The following is a 22,681-nucleotide window of genomic DNA, read 5'->3' on the forward strand; positions in this document are numbered from 1 at the left end:
GGGCTAATATATGTAGACTACGAATACCAAAGCCCCATGTCTATTTCACAAAGGCCCCAGCAAAGGCTTTTTGTCTACGCCAGTTACGCCAGCATTGTTCATTACATCGTAAACGAGCCTACGACTATCAAATGCCAAAATAATCTTTCTTCTGGGGATGTAGGCACCCTAGTTTCCAGTGTTGTAATTGTGTACCTATTGCAACAGTACAGAGAAACAGTTCCCAACGGTCCGAACAGACAGCCTCTCTCTTCTCTCTACATCTAAAATGTGTTTATAGATTAGATTGGCTCGTACTAGTCGTGAAAGTCTTCTACTGGCCACTTAGTCTCTCTATATAGCTGCGCCAATCGTGGGTTGCGGATGCTCAAGAACTAGGACCGGCCATTACGCTATGACAAACACACAAACATAAGTAACCATCTCAGACGTCTAGGAGGATGCATGGGCTGCAGTACCACCCACGCCATTCTTCACATCAGTTCGACTAGGCGTCCTTTGAAGTCCCGAAGCTCATAAAGTGTCATTTCAGGATTTCGTCTGGCTATATGGACCCCTTGCTTACGCGCCTCTCCGCGCACATATAAAACGCACAACTAAACTACATTACTTCTTTTGCCTCTTGGCACTCTTGTCACTTATAGTGCTGAGCACACTCGCACTACGCTTGTGTGCTCCACTGCTGCTAGGCCTTGGACCAAGCTTCTCGCGTTCACCAGCGCCGGGTCCCTCCTTGACTTCAGCTGGAGCCCCGTCTACATTGGCACCTTCACCAGGGCCACCTGACCCTGGCTTGGGCTCGGCAGCAGCAATCCCGCCATCCCCATTTTGCAAGTCATTGTGCTGTGACCTCTGTGACCTCGGTCTAGTCTCAGGCTTTGTTTCTGCCATCCCGGATTCCGTTCTCCTCTCGTCACTTTTTTCAGCAGACCCGTTCAGGCCAGCGCCGTCCTTCCTGACAGACTTGTCTTTGCTAGAGGCATCGCCGCCCCCGTTCGTAATCCCCCTAGCCCTGTCACGTTCGGCCTTTTTGTGCTCCTCCACCTTGACGTCTGCATCCAGCCTGTCGCTTACTTTGCGAAGGTCGACAAGGGCTGTAACAGCACTCCACAAGACCTCAAACTGCCCCGTGACCGCGGCAGTCGGCATGGCCAGACGAGCTGGGATATCAAGCTCGCCCAGGGCATTGGTGATCCGCAGCTGCTGCTGGCCCGACTTGTGACTGTACAGTTTGTTGATCTTCTCGTAGCGGAAGGTTGGACCACTGCCTAAGCGATCGTGGTGAGTTACGCCGTAGACCTGCTCCTCCTGCTCTGAAAGCTTGCGGCGCTCAGCTGGCGCCGCACCCTTCTTCTTGGTATCCTTAGGTGTTGGCTCCGCGGGCGTCACAGGTGTCCCGGAAATAGACTCTCTGTGGCTAGGCCCAGTCGCCGCAATACTCTCTCGGCGATTGGGTCCTGCTTCAGACACCGCGGTGGGGGGGACTGCGGTGCCGGGGCTGACACCCTCTCCCGGAGCCATGATGCTCTTCCGTTTCTTGGTCTTGTCAACGTTCATCAGATTCTGCAACAATGATTGAAGCCCAGTGGACGTCTTGTACGTGTTGATATCTACATCGGTGGATGGGTAGTCGAGGCGTTGGTATAGCTCACGGCGCTCCTCTTTGAAGCGCTCGGTGCGCGCAAGAATGCGCTTCATTTCCAGAAGCAAAGACTCTTCTTCGCGCGCCTCCTCCTTTGAGCGCGCCATAGTGTTGAGAGCGAACTCTTTGCGCGCCTCCTCTTGCAACGGGTCGAATTTCATCATGGTCTCGTATAGTTGAAATTCCGGGCCCGTCATGTACTGAGCTGGTTTCTGAACCGACATCATCACCGTGGCTACCTCGTAGTACCGGGCTTTCAGAGCTTCCATAGAACGCTGCTCTCCCTTTACGGGTACGACGGCCGTGCTGTCGCCGTTGACTGCCTCCCCATTGACAGGGAAGGTTTGTGGGGAGTAGTCGTACCGGTCCCAAATAATCGGCCACCGTAGATCATAGTCCTGGACAAGCTCTAGAAGATAGTCCGTCTCCTCCTTCGACCAGTCGGAGCGTTCTAAGTTGGCGCGGTACTGGTCGTCGTTGTACTGCGGTATGGAAATATCGACGTTGAATTTTGCGAAGGTCGAGTCCTCGGTCTTAATGGTCGAGTTCTCAACCTGGCGCTCTCCATCTGCGGCATTCTCTACCGGCCCTGGTTCTCCGTCCTCCTCCATTGCATCTGGCGGCGCATCGTGATCCGTTTTCCGCCTCCAGTGTCGCAGGACGAGCGCCCCTCCGTCCCCTCGGGCCGAGTTTGTGAAGGGCCGCAGTTCCCATCGCGCGGCCGGCTTTCTGCTAATGACGCGACGTTTTTTGAACACGGCAACCTCTGGTACGATCGCGATAGGATTGTCGCCGCCAAGATTCTGTACCTCCCTGGCTAGGCCCTTGAGGTTTGGCCGCCCCGGGCCAGTCCTTTGCTTTTTGGACGGGCGCGGGGTTGAAGAGTGATCGGAGGGGAGGTTGAGGACATCGCGCAAGTCGTGCGAGGTCATGGTGGTGGTGGTAGCGGACGGTATAAAGGTAGTTTAGGTGGGTGGTGGGCACTCGGGACGACAAACGCGTCACAAGCTTCTGCCCAGGTTTAGGCTACGAGCTGCGACAGGACAGGTATGGCGCGGTTGACAAGCGGCGCGCTTGGTGGAATTAAAACATTTAAAATATAATAAAATCTGCCAGAAGAAGAGGAACCATAGCAAGCCTGACTTGGTGATGAAGGAATGGTGAATGGCTTGTTAATGACGGAAAAGCGATGAGCTCAATCGGCGCGACCGGCCTGAAAAAAGCGATTTTGATTTTCTTTCCAGGGGTGCAGTCAACTGGGTGAATGCCAGAGTCGCCCGCCAGCAAAAGAAAACCCACTAGGCGGGGGGTAGTACCAGCCCAGACCTTAACGCCAATCGGAGCAAAAGTAGCACGTGACCCCAAGGCTTCGAACCCCTGTCTGAACTTTTCTGAACGTGGCAGCTTTGGCGAGCTGGGACTTGGGAGGGCCTGCCAGCTCGCCTTAGCGGATCGTCGACTTCTTGGGACATCGAGTCGCACGTTGCAGCACACACACACAACACGACGAACCCAACGACGACGGCGACCAATACCTCCACGTTAGCGCACCACCACCAATTAACCCCAACTACGCTAGCTGCAGCAATCATAGACAACACAGCACTATGAGGGCCTTCTTGCCGCTACTCTCGCTAAGCGCCGTCGCGCAGGCGCTCTACTTCTACATCGATGTCACATCGCCCAAGTGCTTCTTCGAGGAGCTGCCCAAAGACACTCTGGTCATGGGCCACTACACGGCCGAGGAATGGGACGACCACCGGCAAGCATGGTGGAAGCACGATGGAATAAGCATCTACATCTCCGTCGACGTATGTGTCCCTGCGCCCCTTGGGCACTTGTCTCGGCCCCCTTTCTTTCCTCCCGCCCTACACTGTATATACATTTTCTTTCAGCTATGCATATGTGTGCTGACCTTTACATCCTGCCCACTCTAGGAAATTTTTGACAGCGAGCACCGCGTGGTCTCCCAGCGTGGCGGGGCCAGCGGCAAGTTCACCTTCACGGCCGCCGAGGCGGGCGACCACAAGATCTGCTTCACGCCGTCCTCCAACAGCGGCCGGTCCAACTGGCTTTCGCTCTCGTCGCCCAACGGCGGGATCCGGCTGACGCTGGACGTGGCCATTGGCGAGACCAGCGCCATTGAGAGCTCCGACAAGGACAAGATCCAGGACCTGGCCACGCGCGTCAAGGACCTGAATGCACGCCTGAACGACATCCGGAGGGAACAGGTTTTCCAGAGAGTACGTCTGGCGCCACGACCTCCATTCTCCTATGCCTCTCTCCCACCTGTCTCAACTTTGTGCCCCGGCTGCGAACCAAGCTAACAACCCATCCCCAAATAATAGGAACGCGAGGCCGAGTTCCGCGATCAGTCCGAGAGCACCAATGGGCGCGTGGTGCGGTGGATCCTGATCCAGCTGACTGTCATTGGCATAACATGCGCATGGCAGCTGTCTCATCTGCGCTCGTTCTTCATCAAGCAGAAGCTCACATAGACAAGAGTCCACGGAGGGTCTGGCACTTCTCTCCAGAGGCTCGTGTGACATCAAATATTGTAATTGGGGAAAGACTGGACGCTTTTGGTCTCTCGTAAGACACCAACATGTAAGCGCGATGTCGATTTCCTGCCGGGAAGGGCTGGGGACAGTATGGGTGTATCAGTGGCGATCTTGCCACCATCCCTTTATACATCTATATATTAACGGCCAGCGATAGCTATGGAGACACTTACGGTTTACGACCAGAGCTGACTGAGACTTGGGGCTACATTAGCTTGGAGCGGAGGTTTTTTTTTCAACTTTAAAATATATTGCAATGTACAAGAATAGAGTGGCATCAAGTCTTGATCCAAGTGAAGTGATAACTCGACGATATGGCCGCACACAATGACACCATGTGCTGCCCCATGCATCACACCGTGTTTCATAAGTTGCGATGATGATGCTTCACCTTCGGTGTTTGCGTAAATACAATGGCGTGATATAGCAAACCAAGACACTCAAGCTGTGTAGGTAAACTAGATTAAATAATTAAATGAAACCCGGCCGTGAACTAGGCCGTCCATCCATCCATCCGAGGTAAGAAGCAATCAACCAAACCTCAGTTTAATAACGTTTGTGCACCAGGGTTTCTGAATTTCCGTCTTGATTTTCTCAACCTATTATTCCCCGTGACGAGACTGGCTGACGGAAAAACAGACTAGCAGATGGATAGATGGCGTTTCAAAAACCCCGTCGATGAGAGATTCACGTTGTAAAATGTCATCCATCTACCATCCATCCACGAACCAATCTGTTCTCGTCAGAATAACCCATAACTATCTCTTGGCCCTCCCTACGCTCGGGGTCAACCCGAGAACTCGACCGCCGCTTATTTGTCCTCGCTTCCCATGCGCTTGCTTCACTCCCCTCTGGGCCATTCCTCTCCCCGACAGAGACAGTCTTCGCCCTTAATATAAACACTCGAAACAAAGGAAAAAGAGACGCGAAGGAGATAATTCGTGACGCAAACAATGCTATACCCTTTCGCCCACGCCCTGGCCAAGCAACAGCTCCTTCTTGAATAGTCACTATTGTATGCTGCTGGGGTTGTGATCTGCCTTTTCTGCAATGCTTTCGTTATTGCGAGTGGCAGAAACAAAAATGACATGCCGGGCCTCCCATCCAGCCAGCCAAGGTAAACCATGTCTGTTACAATACCGTTATTTTTCTGTATGATCTGAAGGAGGATGCTGATTATTAGAGAGGTATGTGAGAAGAGAAAAAAAGCCTCCAATACGTGATCTTCCTGGCTCGCGGCCAGCCCAGAAAATGAGGCCCCGTCTGGTTTCGAAAACCTTCGGCAGCCTGACTCAAGGCCCAACGGTAGTAGGGAAACGTAGTCGGAGTATCGTGATCATGATGGTTTCTAGCCAAGTGCTAGATGTGCCGAACCGCTATGGAAAGAAGGTATCCTCTATGTCCCATGCAAAAAACCAAGATCGGATGTGTCGGTAAAATTCATACAGGACTTTGTCTCCCGTCATATCTGTATAAGACGGGGCGCCCGTTGCCGCCTTCAAAGGTCAGACTATTAGTAGACATTCGTAAAAGGGTTAAAAGGAGGAAATCCATACATAAGCTGACAACAGAACATGGCAAAGACTCGATTCCCCTAGCCGCAGCAAAGCGTCTTCATGAACTTCTGGAACCCCGTAGGCGGCTGAGGCTGAGGGTTAGGGTTCGGTGACTGAGCCATGGTGGCTTGATGGTTGAGGTGGCCCATGTTGTTCTGCGGGCTGAGTTGTGGCGGGTATTGTTGTGGTGAAGAGATGGGAGCCCCCGGGGTCCTCGGCGTCGGCGCCGACGCGAGGACGCTTTGCCGGGCGGGCTTGTTGGGCTGCCTGTTCGGTGGCGTCGGGGGTTGCGCGGCGTTTAAACGGTCTACAGTGAGCCCTGGATTGAGCCGAGTGTTGCTTGTTTGGTGGTGTGTGGTGCCACCCCGGGAATTGGCGTGAATTTCCATGGCCGAAACCCCGGGTCTCGCGTTTGGGTTGTGGAGAGCACCCGGCCGCTCCCAATCCCCCTTCTTGTCAGGCTTGCCAACCTTCATCCAGTCGTACTCGCCATCTTCCACACCACCGGCATCCTTCAGCGCTTGAGTAAAGAGCTCACGCAGATAGTCGTAGTCTGGGTTGTCCTCAAAGCCCAGATTGCGGACGTAGGTCAGATACTGGACGAACTGGTCTGGGAATCCTTCGCAGAGCTCCTTGATTGCGGTGGTCTGCTTCTTCTCGCCGATCTTCTCGTACTTCTGCTTGTTAGTTGCAGCTTTGAGACCCTGCCAGGGCAAGCCACCGCGCAGGAAGTACATGAAAACATGCCCGAGGGCCTCGAGATCATCTCGCCTCGACTGCTCTCTGCCAAGATGCGTGTTGATGCTCATGTAGCGAGCAGTTCCTGAAAGCGATTTGCGCTCCCGATACGGGATGTGCTGCTTGGTTTTGGGGTCCCGATACTGCTTCGCCATGCCGAAGTCGACAACGTGAATGACATTGGCCGTCTTTGTGCCGGGTCTACCAATCAGGAAGTTGTCGGGCTTGATATCCCGGTAGATGAGGTTCTTCTCGTGGATGGTCTGCACCCGAGAAAGCTGCAAAAAAAAAAGTCAGACCACGGCGATAGAAGAGGGACAAAGTCGCAAAGATGCGTACCATCTGCTTGGCAACCATGACGACAGTCTTGAGGGTGAACCTCCGATTGCAATGGTCAAAAAGATCCTCTAGAGAAGGGCCAAGCAAATCGATGACCAAGATATTGTGAAGTCCCTCCTGGCCGAAATAGTAAACATTGGGAATGCCGGCTATAGGTGGCGTGGTTAGTCATAGCTACGATTGCCTGGGACCATGTGCGATCAACTTACGGCACCCGACCAAGATCTTGTAGGTCCGGTATTCATCACGCAGTTGAGGAGCATCGCTCTTTCTCGGTTCCTGTCGCGAGCAAGTCAACACGGGCGGCCTTAAATGGGGGAGCAAGCTTCGGCTGTCTCCAGTCAGAGGCGGAACGACGCACAAACTTGATGGCGACCTGCTGATTGTTGAGTAGGTTCGTTCCCTCGAAGATAACACCAAACGAACCCTCTCCTATCTTCTTCCCCACCCGGTAGTGCACGCCAACAACGTTTGACGAAGACGACGCCATTGTATTTTATCCTCGAGACGAGAGGGCGACGTTACGACAGACCGTGAAGGCAAGGCTGGCCGGGCAAATGGCGCAGCTCCGTGAATCGGCTGTGTACCGATGCCTATGATAGATTCCAACTGTCAGTGGGCTGCAATGAATAAAACATCTAGCGGTTGTGCTTCAAAAGGATGCCAGGAGATCATGGGGACAATGACTGCCAAAATGGGGTCGCAAAAATGTGATGGCGTCGTGCAGCGGGCAGGAGGTATATGGAGGACAAAAAATGCAGCCAGATTGTTGAACAGGCAGCACGCCGGCGATAGGGTTTGGAAAAGGTTATATGCACAGCGGGAAACCCATAGTGTTGTAGGGCGGGTACGCTTGGCCGACTCACCTGAGCGAAGGGTTCAACGCCTTGGACTCCCCCCTTTCTGTGCTCGACGGCCGACGGTTGTCAATAGGCTCGACTATCGCGGGGGCGAGGCAGCTATGGCCGACAATGATTTCGGATCTGGGTCACGATAGCTCTGAGAGTTGGGCAATTCCTAGTGTAGAGGCGACGTCTGTGTCGTCCTGGGACTCCTGAGGTGTGTGGTGGATACAGCCGCGTCGGAAATGGGCTCGACAGGGACGGGTAGTGATTACTTGTCGCGCTCCCACTGCATCGAGAGGCTGGCAAATCTCAACCCCGGCAAAGGACGATTGAAAAAGGCCGATTGGCGGCTGCGTTCCCGCAATCAATCGCCCCAAGAGAAGATTTGCCGTCTGCGGCCTCTGCAAAGGCACGCAGGTTCTGATGGGATGGCGATATTGTCGTGCGAGGTGGCAGGCTGTGAAATGGAAGAGGAAAAGAGACACGGGGGAGGGAGACTCGAAGGGGAAGCAGGCTGTGGGGCGCAGGGGAATGGAGGATCAGGTGCAAGCGAATACCAGCACGGGGCTGCCCGTCCAGGGCGAACAGGGCCTGGTCTGCCAATTCGCAGCACGGCCATGCCACAAGGGGCAGGGGCCAGCGGTCGCCCCGATGAGGTGGCGGTGAAAAAGATGGGGGAGAAATGCGGGCGGTCTCAGCCAAATCACCGAGCCAGGCGAGCCAGGCCGCCAGCAGGAAGGCCGCAAGCAAACTTTCAGCGCCTATAGGAAAATCACGAGGCGAGACTGGGCTACTGTATGATTTTACTTTATTTTGGGTCGGAGTTTGCAACATGGAATCTGCAAATGCATGCATTTTCTCGTCTTGCTTCGGTTCAAATCATGCAAAACTTATGCACCGTGTCGGTATACGTTTTTATACATGCGCAGCTGTAATCTGTGTTACCCAACACTTCCAGCTCCTAGAGTTATTAGAAAGGAAGGGCTTCGGTATGCTCTTGCCGGAAGACTACGGTGGTAAGGTCGGAGGCTTGACCTAGGACCCTTCAATTCGACTGACCCCTCTAGGAATACCACTATGCTCTTCGTGTCCTCCAAATGGACCCCTCGCTGAGCCGGGACAAATGCTACTTTACAATCTCGTGATTGGCGTTACTGACGCGGTATGCAACTGTCTTGGCCAATTCCCGGCCGAGAGACCGAAGACACTGAACCTGAGCCCAGCCTTCTTCCTGCGGCTGAGCTGTTCTCCCTAGGTCAGGTCTGCCACCTCTCGTCGGTGGTGCACGCTACGTTATGCGTTAGGTCCTTACTAATGAGGGAGGTGTAGATCGAAGGGGACGGATAACGTAACCTAGTATCCGTAGTCAATTAGTGTCTAGGCCTGCTCCCGTTGACCGAGGTCGAAAGCGGACCGAACGGGAGGCAAGACCGAGATTTAGACCAGGCCATCTTGTCAGCCGGACCCCTCAGGATTCAACGGTCGGCCAATGAAGGCAGAAAGGCTCTTTTGCCAGTGATCCAGATCTCTACAAAGGGTTACGGCGGTGTTGGTACGGGAGTGTTGGGGGTATATGGTGTTGACCAGGTGTCTCAACTGCCGTCGTTTCTTTCCTTTTTCCCTTTCCCTTCTTTCCTTCGTTTTCGCTTCCCGGGATATCTCAGGACCCTTCCTGAGCCTCCCTCCCTTTACTCGCTCACTTCCATGGGCAATGTGTGGCAAGTTCAATGCTCGTCGGGTTTAATAGTCTCAACTCGCCACCAACACGGTAGCCTGGACAGGCAAACGGTCGCATCCGGCGATTACAAGCTTCCTCGAGATTTTACCTTTTTTTTCTTTCTTTTTTTCTCTTCGCGCCTTGTTATTTCCATCGGTGAAATCCTGAAATGCTGCCTTTCATATTTAGCGCACTGTACGAAACACTTTACTCGCACGCATGCATAGTATTGTATGCACGAAGTTATCGTTGCTTCATGAAATAACACAGACAGGAATTCGTGAACTGCGAATCCCAGCAGCTGCCTTCCACATCCCCAGACGCGATGCACGGGTGCGTTTATTTCCTGGAGCGAAGAGGATTCCGCAACGAAGTTATCGAACGTCGCACAGCAGCTTAGTTGGACTGATGATTGCATGACAGCGAAAATTGTAACTGAACAAATTGATTTCGTACTTCGACCGAGCCTGGATGGAATGTTTCAGAGTTGACAGGCCCCCGCAGCCTCTGGCAAATCGACAAATCAGCTGGCTTCAGCAAACGCTTGACTGGCGCCTTCTTGAGATTTGTGGTTACATTACACTAGGGACTTTTTTTTTTACGAACATTTCAGCACCCGGGCCCCCTTTGAGCCCTCTGTGCCTTTGCACCACAGATATACCCCACTATTAGTCTAATACACCAACCAGACATGGGGAAAAAAGGCGAAGAAAATACTCCATGCGGGGTATCCATTTAACTGCAGTCGGAGAATCTTCTGCTCTTTGTTTTCGGTTCAGTGTTAGCCAGGTACCGTCCCACCCCAGCTACGGAACCTGTCTTGCGCGCCAACTGGCAGCGCCTCCAACACCACAACGGCGGAACGTCTCAACAGGCTTGGTATCTTGGTATCTTAGATAAGGTAACTCAAGTCAACCTGTCGACGTCATAAGTCAGTTGGTAGATGCCGCCTCTCAAAGGGACCCTTCAAGGCCTAGGTCGTTCTTTCTAAAAGGACCGCATTCCATCTTCCCGATTCATCCGTCTGCTCGTTACTAGTGCCAATGCAAGCCTCGAGATAACCAATGTACGGTGCACATGGGCTGCCAAGATCCAGATCTACAAACACCCGCCCGCCTTGCCTTATCTACTACACCAATCCTTGGCCTGTCGATGTCCAGAATAAAGGCCCATGCGACTTTTGTTTTTCCCGAGCATCTGAGTTAGAGGACAAAGAAGCCAAGGTGATCGGCCCTGGGTATTTTTCGCATTTTTCGCATTTTTCGCGGTCGCGGTTGCGATTCGCCCTCTTCAGAGCTATTCTATCTGCTCCAAGAAATCGCTCGTTGACAGGATGAACGACGCCAGCGGTGAGGCTGTGGGGGACCATGTCCAAGCTCTCGAGCCCGATAACCACCATATACACCCCATACACGGCGGGGATGACCAGGCGCACTTGGACCCTAGGTGAGTTGGTTCTTAAAACCGTGCATGTGGTTCGTGGGGGCTGTTTTTTGTTGACTGGTCTTGGCTCCGGCAATATGAAGCCGGTGGTGGTTTGCTTCGGCCGCGTTTCCCATGATCGCCGGCACGCTGGGCCCCGTAGCGTCTGCCTTCAGCATATGCGCTCTGGTTCGACCGTGGCGGCAGAGCTACCAGCCAGAATCGAACCCCGACTATGCGACGTACATCGCCGACCCGGTGTGGCTGACGGCCATCAACGCCGTCCAGCTGGCCATGGCCATCATCGCGAACCTGGCTCTGCTTCTCAACATGACCAGGAGGCTCAGGTTCTCGATCGCCCAGCCCATCACCATTGTCGGGTGGTACATTTCGTCGATTACCCTGGTTGTGCTTACGGCCACAGCCTCAGGCCCGCTGCTCCTCCAACCGACTGACCAGCACATCTGGTCTCAGGCGTTTTACTATGGCATATACTCGGCCATCCTCTACTTGATCGTCGGCTCACTCATGCTCGTGACCTTCATGGGTGCTCACCTAGGCCGCTATGAGAAGGATTTCAAGCTCACGCCAAGCCAGCGCACGCTAATGCTGCAGACCATCATGTTCCTCATGTACCTCCTCGTTGGCGCTCTGGTTTTCTCTAATATTGAGGGGTGGGATTATCTCGATGCTGTGTACTGGTCAGCTGTGACTCTGTTTACCGTCGGATTTGGTGACTTTTATGCTACGACGACCCTAGGACGGGCCCTGCTAATGCCGTATGCGCTCGTCGGTATCATAAGCCTCGGTCTCGTCATCGGCTCTATCCGTAGCTTGGTCCTGGACCGTGGCCGGCGGCGATTCGATGCCCGACTGGTGGAGAAGAAGCGCCGGACCATGATCAGGCGCATGACCCTGAAGGGTAACGACGAGATTCTCAAACCGGTTGGTGGCCGCCATGCCGACCCGATGCAGCACTTATCTGAAAGCTCTCGTCCCAGCACAGGGCTCACCGAGCTAGAGCGAAGGGAGGAAGAGTTCAAATTGATGAGGAAAATCCAGGAGGATGCCGCCCGTAGGCGGCGGTGGTATTCGCTGGCTATTTCAGGAAGCACGTGGATGGTTTTATGGCTGGTTGGAGCGAAAATCTTCCAAGAGTGCGAGATACCATACCAGGGATGGACATATTTTGACGCCTTCTACTTTGCCTTTTGTAGCTTGACGACGATTGGCTACGGCGACACGACTCCCATATCCAACTCTGGAAAGTCGTTCTGGGTCTTTTGGGCGCTTCTCGCACTGCCTACTATGACGGTGCTCATCTCCAATGCTGGGGATACCATTGTAAAAGGGATCCGGGACGCCACGGACCAGGTTGCCATGGTCACCATCCTGCCTGGCGATCGAGGGTTCAGGAAGGATCTGAAACTGTTTTTCAAGATGATATCCTGTGGAACACTATTCAGCGAGGAGATTGAAGAGGCGCCTCTGGGCTTTCTCGGCGATGCCCAACGGCAAGACTATAGCGATACCGACAACGATGTGGAACGGTCGCTGGAAAAAGACCAGGCCGACCTGGAGAAAGAAGGGGCAACAACGGCTGCCGGAAGAGCAAAACGCGAAAGAGACGCTAAGGATGAAGAGAAGCATAGGGGACGGGTAGACGATAATACGGCATCGGAAGCCAGCACTAAACGTCTTATCAAGTTCGGCGACGAATCGAAACTAGGTACCGAAAACAAGCCGCCGTCACAACAGGCTATCAAGGTCCACCAGGGCGGCGTGAGTTCAGGTAGTCCCGGCAGCCCCAGCAGTCCCAATAACCCCATTCAGCTTAAGATGACGCGCACACCATCTATTCCGCGCAATGTCTTGCCCGACATTCCGTCCAACAAGGCCGAGTACCACGTCACGCTGATAGAGGAGATTGGCCGCGTTATGGAGCATCTCAAAGCCCACCCACCGCGCAAGTACACGTTTTGGGAATGGGCGTGGTATCTACGCCTCATAGGCGAGGACGAGAATGACGCCGACCGACACCGGAAGCCGCTGACGCACTTGCACGGCGGCAGCAGAAAGGAGAAGAGGCTGCTGCTGGCGCTGCCCCACTTTCGGCATCGTGGTAGCAAAAACAATGATGGGGAAGACGACAGGCACCCAGTCGATGGCGGGGGAAGCGGCAATGGTAAGGCCAAGGCGTCCCCTGATATCAAGTCTTGGAGCTGGGTCGATAGCCGCAGCCCTCTGATGGGGTCGCAGGAAGAGGCCGAGTGGATATTGGAAAAGCTCACGCGGAGGCTGACTGAGGAGCTCAAGGGGGTGAGCAGGGTCGAGAGAAGGAAGAGCCACGACCACAGCCACAGATGAACAGGCACGCTAGGTAAGTTTCGAGGTTTGTTAATGTCTGCTTTTGTCTGCTTTCTGGGGGTCAAATATGGGATACTGCAGGGTTTGGCGTGAGGCCCCTACGGTTCGGGGTGGGTTTTGGGTTTGGAAGTCTGGACAGGAGCCGGAGCAGGTCGACACTGGCATAGCATGCGTGGTATTTGCAAGCGGGATACCCAGGTTGCATTTCCGCATGTTTTGTCGGATTGGTAGTTCGGAGTTCCATGGTTAGAGTTCCATGGTTACCTAATGAGTATTGATGAATGAGTTAACTGGGAAACATGCATGGCGATATATAGGTAAGGTGCGAAGTAATGCAACTTTCGTGGGCAGGAGGTGGCTGGACTGGGCATATCTTAAATAGATTAGGAACTGTGTAATAATTCTGGGGCCGGAGAGTAGAATGCAAGGAAAACATGAAGACGCCGTATTTTTCTCATCTTTGCGTGATATAAATGTATGGTTAGCTCTCATGATGCTCGACAACGAAATCTAGAGATTACATCATGTTTCTGGCAGAGTGTGCAGTGAAGATTGAGTCGAGGTGTCGTTGAGGGAAGGAGGGACTGTTTTAGCTTTCAAGTCCCGTCATCTTGACATCTCATCTTAGCTGTGCCGACAGTTGGCGCTGGGGTGTTCCCCCTGACAGCAATGGATGTGGGTCAAGCTGAGGTGAGCGAGGCCCGTGATGAGAATTGCTGCTCACTGTCACAACCTTAACTTAAAAATTCGAAACAGAAAAAACATCGAAAATTTAATGCAAAGATGCGTGCGCGGAAACATTCATCACGACACACGTAATAGGAGCCTCGATTGACCGCGCAAAGTAAATTAAGGGCACTGGAGGAATGTTTGCGCCTCCTGGCTCAAGATGCGAAGATGGCCGCCAGCAGCGAGACTCTGGCGCGCTTCCGTTCCACAGCAGAGAGCAGTGACCCCCCGCAGGCTCTTTCATGACGCTCAACACTTTCGCGTTCCCTGTGCATCGTCCAGTGACATAATCGTGAGGTGGGTTGTTTGTCCTTGGGCACTTTTCTCCAACGAATGAGCCAATTCACTGACACCCGCGCAATGACAACAGCCTTCACAACATAGGGGACCAGCACCGCTCAAGCGACCCCTTACTCATCTGGCTCCCGCCATTCTCGGCTTCACACGCCATCAATCTCAAAAGCGAATCCTGGGACGGCTCCAGCAGCCCTCCCGTCGCCGACATACCATCATGGCTGCCACGGTACCCGACTGCCGTCATCAACTACAGGTGGTTACCCTTGTCCGAGGACGATCCTGAGTTGCCGCCGCCTGAGAACGGCGACAGCATCACGCCGTCGCGCTGGCCGACCCCCATCCACGACGTGCTGTTCGGCTACTCGTGGATCCTCAACAACCTCGCGCCGCCCGACGGCGAGCGGCGCGACGTGTACGTGTGCGGGTCGTACCTCGGGGCCGGGCTCGCCGCCGGGCTCGCCATGACCGAGTCGCACGCCCGCCAGCCCATGGCCGTGCGCGGGCTAGTGGCCTACAACGGCATCTACGACTGGACCATGTTCCTTCCCGACCACCCAGTCCGCCAGCACCGAGGAGCCAAGAAGGACAAGCCGTCCTCTTCGTCGTCGCAAACAGCGGGGCGAGTAAAGCTCCCATCGCTCGCCTCTCTCCGCCGCTCCTTCGCCAAGGCGCACCCAAAGAACCAGGACCCGGCGTTCCGGCTGCTCAAGCAGCGCATGCCCGCCCTCTTCGACACGCCGGGCGACCTGTTTGACCCGTTCGCTAGCGTGTGCCTATTCTTCCACAGCGCCGCGTTGCACGTGCCGCCCGACTTCACCACCAGCGTCACCGCCACCGCCGCCGCCAGCGACATGTCCCGGGCCATTGACGCACTAGCGTCCTTGTCCCTGCCCCCGCCCTCTTCCTCTTCCCGCTGGGACGAGCAGGGTTACGGCGACGACGAGTACCCGCGCTCGGACGCTGTCCTGCTCGCTGCCACAAAAGCGCCGCGCAAGGGCTACCTGACCTTTCCGCCGCGCAGGTCGACGCTGGTGGTCCCCGAGACGCTGCTGCTCTCATCGTCGTCGTCATCGCTCTCTAGCAGCAGCAGAAACGACAACAGCAGTGCCCCTCCCCCGCCGCCACCGTCTTCCTCCACAACCACCGGAGCAACAGCAGCCAAAGCCTCTGCATCGGCATCGGCATCCGCATCCGCATCCGCAGGACCGACAAAGGCAAGGCGGGCCACCATGCGACGGAAACTCGCCGGCGACGAGCAGCACCAGCACCAGCAAAAACACCAGCACCATGACCCTACTGAGAAAAACAACTTCACCGTGCAGGCGCACGAGCTGGGCTGGCTGATGCAGCGCAGCGTGGCTATGGTGGAGCTCAAGGAGCGGATGCGGCGCGAGACCGAGTTCGAAGACTTTGACGCGCGCGTGGCGGAAGCCGAGCGCCGGGTCCAGTGCGAGAGCGTGAGCAGCGAGGCCGGTCCCGAGGGGGTCGCTGGGGAGGGGGTCGCTGGGGAGGAGGAGGAGAGTAGCATGAGCGGCGGCCTGGACGAGCGCGGCCAGGAGCTGGTGGCCGAGTGGCTGTATGAGAGAATCGGGATGTGAAAAGGACTAGAGAGATTCTAGAGGGAAGCGAGGGTAGACGATGGAATATGTAAATCTCATGTCATATTATTATGTATATATTTATAAATAAATAAATAAATATGTGCGGTTGTGGGGGGGTATAGATATGTTAATACCAATACCAATACCTATGTAACTCAAGATTTGTTTCCTTCATTAGGCCGTTTTCCAATCCATATACGGCGTGATTCCACTCTCCCAGGTTAGTTCCATCAAGTTAGACTTGTGTAAATGTAGTGAGATGAGATGAGATAGATGCAAAGATATGGTTGTGGGGTATAATATGAAGCGACAAAAACGGATGCAAAAGACAAATTAATGCCTTCGAAGGAATAAGAGAAGGATACTGTGCGACCCAAAAAAAAACAATGATATGCCCGCTCTTCTCGTCAGCAAAGTGTAGAAAGAGAGAGGGATTGCAATTCTACTTCTTTTTCACATATCTCAGGCTCCACCTCCCGCCCTGTAGTGCCCGCCAAAATTGGGCCCGTTCACGTCACTCTCTGCGAGCTGCATCGACGTGCTGTTGAAGTCGCCCGCGACGACGTTGACGCCTGGCTGGGGGCGGCCCCAGAACTTCCGATAGAGAAAGTACCCGAGCGCGCCGAGGAGGAGGACGCCCCCGACCAGGCCCACGACCAGGCCAATGATGAGGTTGCGGCGGCCATTGCCATCGCCGCCGTCATCACCAGAAGTCGACGGAGACGAGGTGCCTGTGGCCGCGCCGGAGGAGGTTGACGTGGTCGACGAGGAGTGCGCGGTCGAAGCGCTCGTCGATGGGGTGGTGGTTGGCGTCGCTGTGCTGGTGGCACTCGTCGACGTCGACCGCCTGCTCGTGGTGGACGTCTTTGGCGGGTTTGTGGCAATGCTGATCGAGGGCGTCCCCGTAAACGTGGTGTCGGACACCTGGATGATGGTCTGAGGAACGCCGGCGCTGATGGTGAATGCGCCGCCATTGTTGGAGCAATTGCATTTGCCAGCGTTGAAGTCGTTCTCGCAGCAGAAGCTCTGACTGCTGCAGGCGGCAAGCTGGCCCTCCTTATTATCATCGTCTGCAGTTGTGAGAGGCCATGTTAGACAACTTTCGAAGAGTGGATTGGACTCTTGGTCAGATAAGACTCGGCGGCGTGGGCTCGACTCACCGAGGCAGGCACTTCCGCAGATGTTGTTGTTCCACGCCGGGTTCGTGCATGCTCCTCGTTGCACAGCACCCAATGTCAGATTGGGGAACGAGTTGCTGTCTGTTGTCGCGATGCAGAGGGCGTTGCTGAAGCAGGTCCACCCCGCTGGGCAACAGGAACTGACTGGCGCATTGAAGGCCTGGCACGGAAAGAAGCCGAGTGCAGGCTCGCCCCCGGGATAGTAGCAGGGCGCGTTCTCAACCGCCCCTGCGAGTGTGGAGAACGACGCCGCAAAGACGAGAGCAAACCGCCTCGCCCGCGAAAACGAAGGCATCATGATGTACTAATTAGTGAGACAGACTCCCCGCGGGTGTGATCTCGAGGAGCTCTTGAGCCAGTAAAATATCGAGCGATTGAGAAAAATCGCGAGCACACCCGCGAAAGCCGGCGAGGCTCTGGGAGATTCCAGCGACGCCATCACATTTATATGAGCAGTGACATAGCGCAGGTCGGGCCATGAGGCTGCAGCCAAAACGCCTTAGGTCTGGAACTGGCCGCCCTGCTAGATTCAATAAAGCTGCACCACGGGACCGTCCGCTGCTGCTATTGGCGAATTGAGCTAGCATTACTGGACGAGGCGCCGGTACAACAGTGCCACCCTTGCTAGCTGAAAGTCTTGCATGGCCACAAGAGTGGCGGAGCCTGCAGCATCGAAAATGCCCAAGACCAAGTCAGGGAAAGCTCAAAGCCGGCTAGGCGTCCACGTTTACCGTCTGGCGATCTGGGCCGCTCTGGGAAACGTCATATCCATGCTGTGTAAACTGTCTGTGCAGTGAGGGGAAGGGAGCCACTCGAAGGGAGCCACTCGGCTCAGTCGGCCTTGGGAACGATTTCCACAAGTAGTGTCTATGTCGCTGTTTGGGGTGCCGTTTTTGGCAGATTAGACCGGCCAATCTCGGCACCTTCAACTTCTTCACGGTCGTTTTTCACGACCTCGCTCCCTTGTTCCATTATGGCGCCCCAACGCACTGCCATTAACCGTCCCTAGAGGGCTTGATTGACTTTTTGCGCGCAGCAGCTGCACTTTGCAGATGCTGATGAGCGTGTACGAGTACTGTGTAATAGCCCGTTTCCACAACATTTTCGGCCACTTAAAGCCATCGGGACGGCAACCAGCAGGTGCCATGGTAAACAGTACAACCGCCCGGCTCTTGTCCAGCTTACGTTTGAATATGCACGCTTGCTTGAATTGCAAGATAGGTTCCTCACTATTTTCTTCCAGGCTCTTGCTATTAGTATACTTGACGACAATCTTAGTCTTGATGCGCTCTCTGACCTCCGTGAACCTCTCTTTTAGGAATCGCTAAGTTTCTCATGGCGAATTTCTTCCTACCGTGTACGTTCTCTGTTCCTCAGCCTGTTAATTCCCTCACAGTGTTAACCCCCTTACCCCGTTAATCCTCCCTCCATCTTAATCCCCTGCCCTCCCTTAGTTTTCTAAGCCCAGCTGTCAGATTTCTAACAGTTTGAGCCTCTGCTAACAAACCGCTACAGCTGTCTCCTACACACTACGTAGCCCTCTAACACGTGCTCTTCCAGGAGGAACAGTAACGCTTACATGACATTACGGACTGTATTACCCGTGCGATAGGAGCTTGCCCTTTGTTCTATCTTCATAATTACCAACCCCAGCATTCTGTGGAGCCCGTGCTCCCTTACAGACAGACGACCCTAACAGTCGAGTGGTTTGTAATAAGTAGCCGTACGACGGCCTCGTGCCCGCTTTCGGCAGCTGACCATAGTGCTGTCCGGCCATCGTCACCCCTCGCCTCAATATTCGCCCCTTTCTCAAGGAGTAGCCGCACGACAACCTCGTGCCCGCTCTCGGCAGCTGACCATAGTACTGTCCGGCCATAGTAAGCACTCGCCTCTATATTCGCTCCTTTCTCGAGGAGTAGCCGCACGACGGCCTCGTGCCCGCTCTCGGCAGCTAACCATAGTACTGTCTGGCCATCGTCACCCGCCGCCTCCATATTTGCCGCTTTTTCAGGCAGCCGTTCAACGATAGTCTTATGGCCTTTCCCGACAGCGGAAGTAAGTAATTCCCGACTAATCACCTCCACTGAGCCGGCCCGGGCTCCTTTTATTAGTTTGTTAGGTACAACTTCATGCCCACTGCAAAGGGCGTAGGATATTGGCGTTCTCCCAATTTCGTCCACTGAATCGACGCGGGCTTTTGCCTTAACAAGCCGCTTGGTGGTGGCCATGTGTCCATTCCAAGCAGCATATGATGGAGGTGTTCGACCGTATCTATCTCCCACGTCGACATCCGTGCCTTTCCAAATGCTGATCTGGCGAAGTGTCTGAAGTGAGTTTTAGGGCCCCTAATCAGCAGCTTTACAACGCCGTTAAATCTATTCTCTGAAGCCCAAGAGAGCGCTGAGCGCCGATATGTGCCGTTAAGGGAGTTTACTTCGACATCATCTCTCTTAAGCAGCAGTTCCACAACCCGCTCTAGTCCAAAATAAGAAGCAATCATGAGGATTGTGAAGTTCTGAGGGAAATCTGCCTTTGTGTCTGCCCAGTAGATTCTAAACCAAGTTAGACAACGTCTTGTCCGCGCATCGCAAATCGCTAGCAGTGAGTCCGTAATTGCGTCATCATCCTCGATGCTAGACGCGCGGGAGTGATAAGCCCAGTTTTTAGCAGAGTAGTGAAGAAAGACGTGATCAAGGTATTGAGATAATATCTCGTTCTCATCCAGAGAGTGGGTCTCGAACTCAGTAAAGAGCAGATGCCAAACACAGATCTGGCAAAGAATGCGATGGGACTCCCGTGGCTGGAGTGAGGATTTCCACCTTAGTTCATCGTCATTACTTTTCGGTCGGGCTTCTCCCAAACGAGCCTTTTCCGGGTGGACCCCTTTTGAAGGGTCATCCTGGACAAGGAATTCTCTCGCGGTCTGGTGAAGGAGGTATATTTTGGAGTCGATAATGGTGATAAAGAGGCCGCAGAGGTCTCTCACATATTCACGGAAGCGCTTATCAGCTTTGGGGTCTAGGTCTTCATACGACTGGTGGTCTGGTTGGAGAGCCAGCGCTACGGCCATTTCCGCTAGAGCCAAAGGCCGTGCTGCCCCGACGACAACATGTAGTAGTTTCTTGGCTTCTTCGGGATTATGACTCTTGTTCAGGATACCCTCGTATGCGTGGTCGACGGTTGGCGGAAGGGAGGAAACGGCCTTGCGTATCCCAAGTTTATTGATGCCAATGTCATCCTGGACTAAATCCATGGTGAGATAAACCCACAGATACGTCCGGTTTGGGGTACGCAGAAGCCCTTGTAAGAGCAGCTGTTCATCTTCTAGACTAAGAGTCAGACGGTCTCGGATGCTCTGGACCCTTGCGCGTATATAGATATCGATCTCTCGGGCAATCTTGTCCGTCTCAACTTCGCTTTCCCCACTTAAATGGACAAGAGGTAACCCTGGCATATCGAGAGGCTGGAAACCCCGTCGGATAGTGCCATGGGGCTGACTTATAATGAGAAACTTCAGGTTAAAGGCCTTCTCGGTTCGATATAGTTTGCACAGGGCTTGGGCGAGCATAGAATGTTCTTGGTCTTCACATTCGTCAAAGGCGTCAAGAATATAGACTATCTCGCCAGCATTCTTGTCCTGTGAAGCCATAATAAGGACCTCCCAGAGTTCGTCAAACGAGTCGGTAAAGTGTATTTCACGGGTTTCGAGCCGCTTAACGATCTCACTGGAGAAGAGGATCTCTCTTTGCGTAAAGAGTTGGTGTAAGATGCAGCAAAGGGCGCTTTTCGCGCTTCTCTGATCATCGATGTCGTCCTTGAAGAAGAAATAGCAGGTAGTTCTGGATGTGGTAGTCCGAAGCTCAGAGTCTACCAGATGCCTTGCTAAGACGGATTTCCCGCACCCAGGATCTGCGGAGACCCAGAGCATGCTGGACGAGCTGCTCTCTTGCCATTTTCGAAAAAGCTGGTGATTGACGAACCACTCGCACGTCCCCAAGACCCTATCTGGATTCCTATTCTTTCGATCCAGATATGGCGAGGTGTGGAGGGTCTTGAGGATAGCTATGCTCCGAGTGTCGTGGTCTGCCCCGCAAGATAGCTCATGGATGGCTTTCTCTAACTTGCCTATCTAGTCCTGTGTTGTTGCCATCCTAAGCAACTAGACGGTAGACAATTCTACCAAGCTGCCCTCTATTTCCTGCATCAAGGTCTTTGCCTGATTTGCTTTGCCCAAACATGACATGGCGAGGAAGATATCGTGGGCTGGCCGATCATTCGCCTCGTTTTTGCGCTTTTCCACTTCCTGGAAGATGTCACGCAATGCCTCAGCCTTCTCTTCGCAACGACCAATGACCAGCCCGATGATCTTTCTTGATGATTCGTCTAGGACCATGCCGTGGGCCAGAGTCAGGGTGTATTCCACAAGAGGAAGCCTTTGGTTCACATCACCAAATGTTTTCGGGAGGCCTCTGAGGTGTTAGATAGCCTTATATGTCGAGGAAATAGCCTGGATGATCGCGATCGTAGACGCGATGGTGCTGAGGGGATCCATTGTAAGGCTCTGGGGCCACGGCTTTGTAGGGGTTTTGGGTGCAGTGCGGTCGGTGGTAGGGGAGGACTTCAGCTACCTGAGGTGATGATGAGCCGCTGCATTTAACTTTTTTTGTACACGGGGGTGGGTTCGCACCTTTTCAGCCCTTTCCTTAGCATAGCTGTCTGGCCTGTGGGCGCTGCAGGTAAGGGAGTGTCGATCGAAGGAGCTCTCGTAGACCCGTTGGCGTGGAAGGGAAACCCCAAGGTCGTGAGAAGGTATGTCGTGGCGGGGTTAGCTGAATGTCTTTTGTCGTGAGGCTGCAACGGCTGCAGCCAACCATATCGTGTTGTGGCCACCGCCCTCCCAGCCCAAGTCTCTGGAGAACTGAAGACTCCAGGCCCAGCATGGTGATGGATATCAAGGCAGACGAAATTGACACTAAGAAAGGAAGAGTTGCTGGAGGTGTGGTTGGCGCAGGGACGGCGTCGATGTTCAGTTGTTCTTGGGGCACTGTAGGATGGCGCTGGGTCGCCGCCCTCATTTCTAAAAAGGCGAACTGAAAGCGGCTGCGGCCAAAAAAGCCGAATCTGCAATAAAACTCAATTGACTACTAAAGCAAATCGCTGCGCCGCGTTTTGCGTTTGAGCTTGAGTTCGAGATTTTACCAGGAGCTGGGCCGGGAAAAAACAAGTAAAAAAGGGGCGGACTCTTCACTTGACAGTACCTTTAAGCAGGCTAGCCATCTGATGGTCTGGGCCTATCACATCCTGCGGTAGCACTACCATTGAATCCATCTGCTCACTTAGTAGAGCTATTGAAGAATTGGTAGGGGCTGTTAGTTAAAGCTATTAGCACGGAACACTGGCGTTTTACAGTCCGCTTTGTTTTTGTCAATAGCTTACTACGGTACGCGGTCAGCCCGGAGAAAATAGAGGGAATGGCCTCACGCCCTTTATAGCAACGTCCCGCTTCGCTTAGTCCCCACCGGTTTATATCTGGAGGAACAAAATCGGCCCTGGAGGCAAGGGTCTGATTGGGCGGGTGGGTCAACTAGTTAAAACCGGTAGCCCCAATAGTGACACCCCGACAGTGACACCCCGACAGTGACACTCCGACAGTGACACGGGTATTCAAGTGATGTTTGCCTGGCACGAC

The 22,681-nt window shown here is 54.0% G+C and overlaps 8 protein-coding genes across 8 annotated transcripts; 3 read left to right on the top strand and 5 right to left on the bottom strand.

The window, feature by feature from the left end:
• Window positions 1-449: 449 nt before the first annotated feature.
• B0T26DRAFT_721445 (uncharacterized protein) lies at window positions 450-2,899 on the bottom strand. The gene has a single exon (XM_060442550.1). It carries the CDS (start codon window positions 2,572-2,574, stop codon window positions 607-609), a length of 1,968 nt encoding a protein of 655 aa, XP_060292725.1. The 5' UTR covers window positions 2,575-2,899; the 3' UTR covers window positions 450-606.
• Window positions 2,900-3,075: 176 nt separating this feature from the next.
• B0T26DRAFT_721446 (emp24/gp25L/p24 family/GOLD-domain-containing protein) lies at window positions 3,076-4,544 on the top strand. The gene is made up of 3 exons (XM_060442551.1): window positions 3,076-3,453; window positions 3,580-3,885; window positions 3,991-4,544. Exons 1-3 carry the CDS (start codon window positions 3,250-3,252, stop codon window positions 4,138-4,140), a joined length of 660 nt encoding a protein of 219 aa, XP_060292726.1. The 5' UTR covers window positions 3,076-3,249; the 3' UTR covers window positions 4,141-4,544.
• B0T26DRAFT_721448 (uncharacterized protein) lies at window positions 4,545-5,411 on the bottom strand. The gene has a single exon (XM_060442552.1). The coding sequence runs from the start codon at window positions 5,327-5,329 to the stop codon at window positions 5,045-5,047; it is 285 nt and encodes a 94-aa protein (XP_060292727.1). The 5' UTR covers window positions 5,330-5,411; the 3' UTR covers window positions 4,545-5,044.
• Window positions 5,412-5,797: 386 nt separating this feature from the next.
• On the bottom strand, window positions 5,798-7,326 carry B0T26DRAFT_742868 (kinase-like domain-containing protein; the record flags this gene model as incomplete). Its single annotated transcript, XM_060444179.1, has 4 exons — window positions 5,798-6,775; window positions 6,837-6,985; window positions 7,046-7,115; window positions 7,198-7,326. 4 exons carry the CDS (start codon window positions 7,324-7,326, stop codon window positions 5,798-5,800), a joined length of 1,326 nt encoding a protein of 441 aa, XP_060292728.1.
• Window positions 7,327-10,515: 3,189 nt separating this feature from the next.
• Window positions 10,516-13,319, top strand: B0T26DRAFT_405084 (uncharacterized protein). Its single transcript, XM_060434836.1, has 2 exons — window positions 10,516-10,844; window positions 10,925-13,319. Exons 1-2 carry the CDS (start codon window positions 10,732-10,734, stop codon window positions 13,185-13,187), a joined length of 2,376 nt encoding a protein of 791 aa, XP_060292729.1. The 5' UTR covers window positions 10,516-10,731; the 3' UTR covers window positions 13,188-13,319.
• Window positions 13,320-13,919: 600 nt separating this feature from the next.
• Window positions 13,920-15,856, top strand: B0T26DRAFT_721479 (uncharacterized protein). Its single transcript, XM_060442553.1, has 2 exons — window positions 13,920-14,213; window positions 14,287-15,856. The coding sequence occupies exons 1-2, from the start codon at window positions 14,077-14,079 to the stop codon at window positions 15,809-15,811; spliced, it is 1,662 nt and encodes a 553-aa protein (XP_060292730.1). The 5' UTR covers window positions 13,920-14,076; the 3' UTR covers window positions 15,812-15,856.
• On the bottom strand, window positions 15,857-17,656 carry B0T26DRAFT_721482 (uncharacterized protein). Its single transcript, XM_060442554.1, has 2 exons — window positions 16,975-17,656; window positions 15,857-16,884 (listed from the first exon to the last, which is right to left on the bottom strand). The coding sequence occupies exons 1-2, from the start codon at window positions 17,288-17,290 to the stop codon at window positions 16,277-16,279; spliced, it is 924 nt and encodes a 307-aa protein (XP_060292731.1). The 5' UTR covers window positions 17,291-17,656; the 3' UTR covers window positions 15,857-16,276.
• A 1,012-nt stretch (window positions 17,657-18,668) lies between these two features.
• On the bottom strand, window positions 18,669-21,385 carry B0T26DRAFT_742871 (ankyrin repeat-containing domain protein; the record flags this gene model as incomplete). The annotated part of the gene is made up of 4 exons (XM_060444180.1): window positions 18,669-19,093; window positions 19,130-19,304; window positions 19,355-21,054; window positions 21,229-21,385. 4 exons carry the CDS (start codon window positions 21,383-21,385, stop codon window positions 18,669-18,671), a joined length of 2,457 nt encoding a protein of 818 aa, XP_060292732.1.
• Between the last annotated feature and the right edge of the window lie 1,296 nt (window positions 21,386-22,681).

This window comes from Lasiosphaeria miniovina, assembly GCF_030549165.1.
Source record: "Lasiosphaeria miniovina strain SMH2392-1A chromosome Unknown B0T26scaffold_6, whole genome shotgun sequence".
Classification (NCBI taxonomy): domain Eukaryota; kingdom Fungi; phylum Ascomycota; class Sordariomycetes; order Sordariales; family Lasiosphaeriaceae; genus Lasiosphaeria; species Lasiosphaeria miniovina.

What these genes read in the sequence shown, in the direction of transcription:
- B0T26DRAFT_721445 (XM_060442550.1), bottom strand. Translation starts at nt 2,574, where the DNA reads ATGACCTCGCACGACTTGCGCGATGTCCTCAACCTCCCCTCCGATCAC.
- B0T26DRAFT_721446 (XM_060442551.1), top strand. Translation starts at nt 3,250, where the DNA reads ATGAGGGCCTTCTTGCCGCTACTCTCGCTAAGCGCCGTCGCGCAGGCG. An exon ending in GCATCTACATCTCCGTCGAC is followed by an intron (nt 3,454 to 3,579) that starts GTATGTGTCCCT and finishes TGCCCACTCTAG; the next exon opens with GAAATTTTTGACAGCGAGCA. An exon ending in GGGAACAGGTTTTCCAGAGA is followed by an intron (nt 3,886 to 3,990) that starts GTACGTCTGGCG and finishes CCCAAATAATAG; the next exon opens with GAACGCGAGGCCGAGTTCCG.
- B0T26DRAFT_721448 (XM_060442552.1), bottom strand. Translation starts at nt 5,329, where the DNA reads ATGGTTTACCTTGGCTGGCTGGATGGGAGGCCCGGCATGTCATTTTTG.
- B0T26DRAFT_405084 (XM_060434836.1), top strand. Translation starts at nt 10,732, where the DNA reads ATGAACGACGCCAGCGGTGAGGCTGTGGGGGACCATGTCCAAGCTCTC. An exon ending in CAGGCGCACTTGGACCCTAG is followed by an intron (nt 10,845 to 10,924) that starts GTGAGTTGGTTC and finishes GGCAATATGAAG; the next exon opens with CCGGTGGTGGTTTGCTTCGG.
- B0T26DRAFT_721479 (XM_060442553.1), top strand. Translation starts at nt 14,077, where the DNA reads ATGCGAAGATGGCCGCCAGCAGCGAGACTCTGGCGCGCTTCCGTTCCA. An exon ending in TCCAGTGACATAATCGTGAG is followed by an intron (nt 14,214 to 14,286) that starts GTGGGTTGTTTG and finishes CAATGACAACAG; the next exon opens with CCTTCACAACATAGGGGACC.
- B0T26DRAFT_721482 (XM_060442554.1), bottom strand. Translation starts at nt 17,290, where the DNA reads ATGATGCCTTCGTTTTCGCGGGCGAGGCGGTTTGCTCTCGTCTTTGCG. An exon ending in CTGCGGAAGTGCCTGCCTCG is followed by an intron (nt 16,885 to 16,974) that starts GTGAGTCGAGCC and finishes TCACAACTGCAG; the next exon opens with ACGATGATAATAAGGAGGGC.